The sequence below is a fragment of the Condylura cristata genome, unplaced genomic scaffold (genome assembly GCF_000260355.1).
Source record: "Condylura cristata isolate star-nosed mole 26May11 unplaced genomic scaffold, ConCri1.0 scaffold00026, whole genome shotgun sequence".
NCBI lineage: Eukaryota > Metazoa > Chordata > Mammalia > Eulipotyphla > Talpidae > Condylura > Condylura cristata.
Genome location: NW_004567127.1, coordinates 2,420,332 through 2,421,934, shown reverse-complemented (window position 1 = coordinate 2,421,934; position 1,603 = coordinate 2,420,332). Strand labels below are relative to the sequence as shown.

The 1,603-nt window shown below is 72.6% G+C and overlaps 1 protein-coding gene across 1 annotated transcript in view; it reads right to left on the bottom strand.

Moving 5' to 3' along the window:
• Positions 1–1,603, bottom strand: part of NOTCH2 (notch 2) — a 92,487-nt gene that overhangs the window by 33,799 nt on the left and 57,085 nt on the right. Inside the window, exon 8 of the mRNA XM_012730013.1 lies at positions 660–848. Within this exon, the coding sequence (XP_012585467.1) occupies positions 660–848 (189 nt within the window). The remainder of the gene's footprint in view (positions 1–659; positions 849–1,603) is intronic.

Here is a 1,603-nt window from a genome sequence, read left to right as displayed (position 1 = left end):
ACACCCTGACGGTGCTCTTCATCCTCACCTGCGTGCTGGGCTACGTGACGCTGCTGGAGGAGACGCCGCGGGACACGGCCTACAACACCAAGAGGCGCAGGCCGCAGGCCGCCCCGGCCGGCCGTGCGCTCAGGACGGCCAGCAGGCCCCGCGCTCCTGGACAGCAGCGAAGTCAGAGACGCTGCCGTCCTCAGGGTGCAGGCCAGGGCTGGGGGCACCCCAAGGTCAGGGCAGCACCCTCCTAGGGCAAAGCAGCCGCCAGCCGGCTTTACTGTGTCCCCGGGGCCACGGCACGCTGTCCACAGAGGCCAGCGCGCCAGGGCTCGCGGGCGCCGGCCCCCCGCGACTCCCATGCAAGGGCAGGGCAGTGGACTTTGAGAAGTGGCCGGGCAGGGGACGCCACACACCCGGGCCAGGGACACAGGCCTCGGGGTAAGGCCTGGCTTCAAGAAAGGTCCCAGGAGAATGACGGCCCTCGGAGCGTCCTCCTACAGGTGCGACTCCCGACAGCCAAATGGTTTCCCTTGGTCCCCGGGGCCCCGTCTGTTCACCAGGTCCCCCGGCCTGACCGCCGTCGGGGCCTGGGCGCTGGGGGGACCCGGCAGCCGCCACCCGTCCCGGCCCCTCGGCGAGGCCGGCGCCCCCCGTCCGCCGGGTACCTGGCATGCACAGGCACGTGAAGCCGCCGATCTTGTCCAGGCAGGTGGCGTCGTTCTGGCAGGGGTCCGAGTGGCACTCGTTGATGTCCATCTCGCACCGGGGCCCCGCGTAGCCCCGCAGACACTCGCAGTGGAAGGCGCCGTCGGTGTTCACGCACTTGCCCGCGTGCTCACAGGGGTTGCTGTTGGCTGGGGGACAGAGCGCCCGTCAGTGGGGAGAGCCCTGGACAGTGGAGTTCACACGGGCCTGGCCCCCGCGGCCCGCTGTCGGCGCCCGCCGGCCCCCTTCACCTGGACCCACACACTCGGTGTGAACCCCCAGGCCTCCGCTCCTCCAGCCCGGCGATCACACGGGGCTCTCGGAGAAGCCAGCCCGAGTCCAGCCCCAGCACAGACCCAGGCCACGCCGACGGGCTCGTGGCGAGGGGTGGGCGCAGCAGGAGGGCCTGGGGCTGGGCCGGGCCCCCGGGACGGCGCCGGCCGCGTGGGTGGGGGCCGTGCGCCCTCTGGAAGGACCGAGCGTCCTTCTGCCCTGTGGGGCTTGAAAGCACGCTGGGGCCCGGGGCTGAGGGAGAGGGGCCGGGCAGACGACCTGGCGGGGCCGTGCCCCCGGGCCCGGGTGGGTACCGGCTGGGGTGCAGGTGCCGTGGGCAGCGGTGTCCCCAGCAGGCCTGCAGAGACAGCCCGAGGCTCCCCAGAGCGCTCCGACCGCCACACCCGATTCGCACCGACTGTGGGGTACGCCAGCCACAGAGGGGGCCCTCCCGGACCAGGAAGCCCCCCACGTCCCGCAGGGGCCCCAGCCAAGCCGCCAGCGCCAGTGGCAAGACATCCTGCCAGTCTGGTCGAGAACCCAGCAGCAGGGGTGTCAAAGCCCCGAACAGAAAGTGGCAGGAGCTAGGAGAGCCCTCAGCGGCTGAGCGAGACCCACGGGGCAGAGGCCC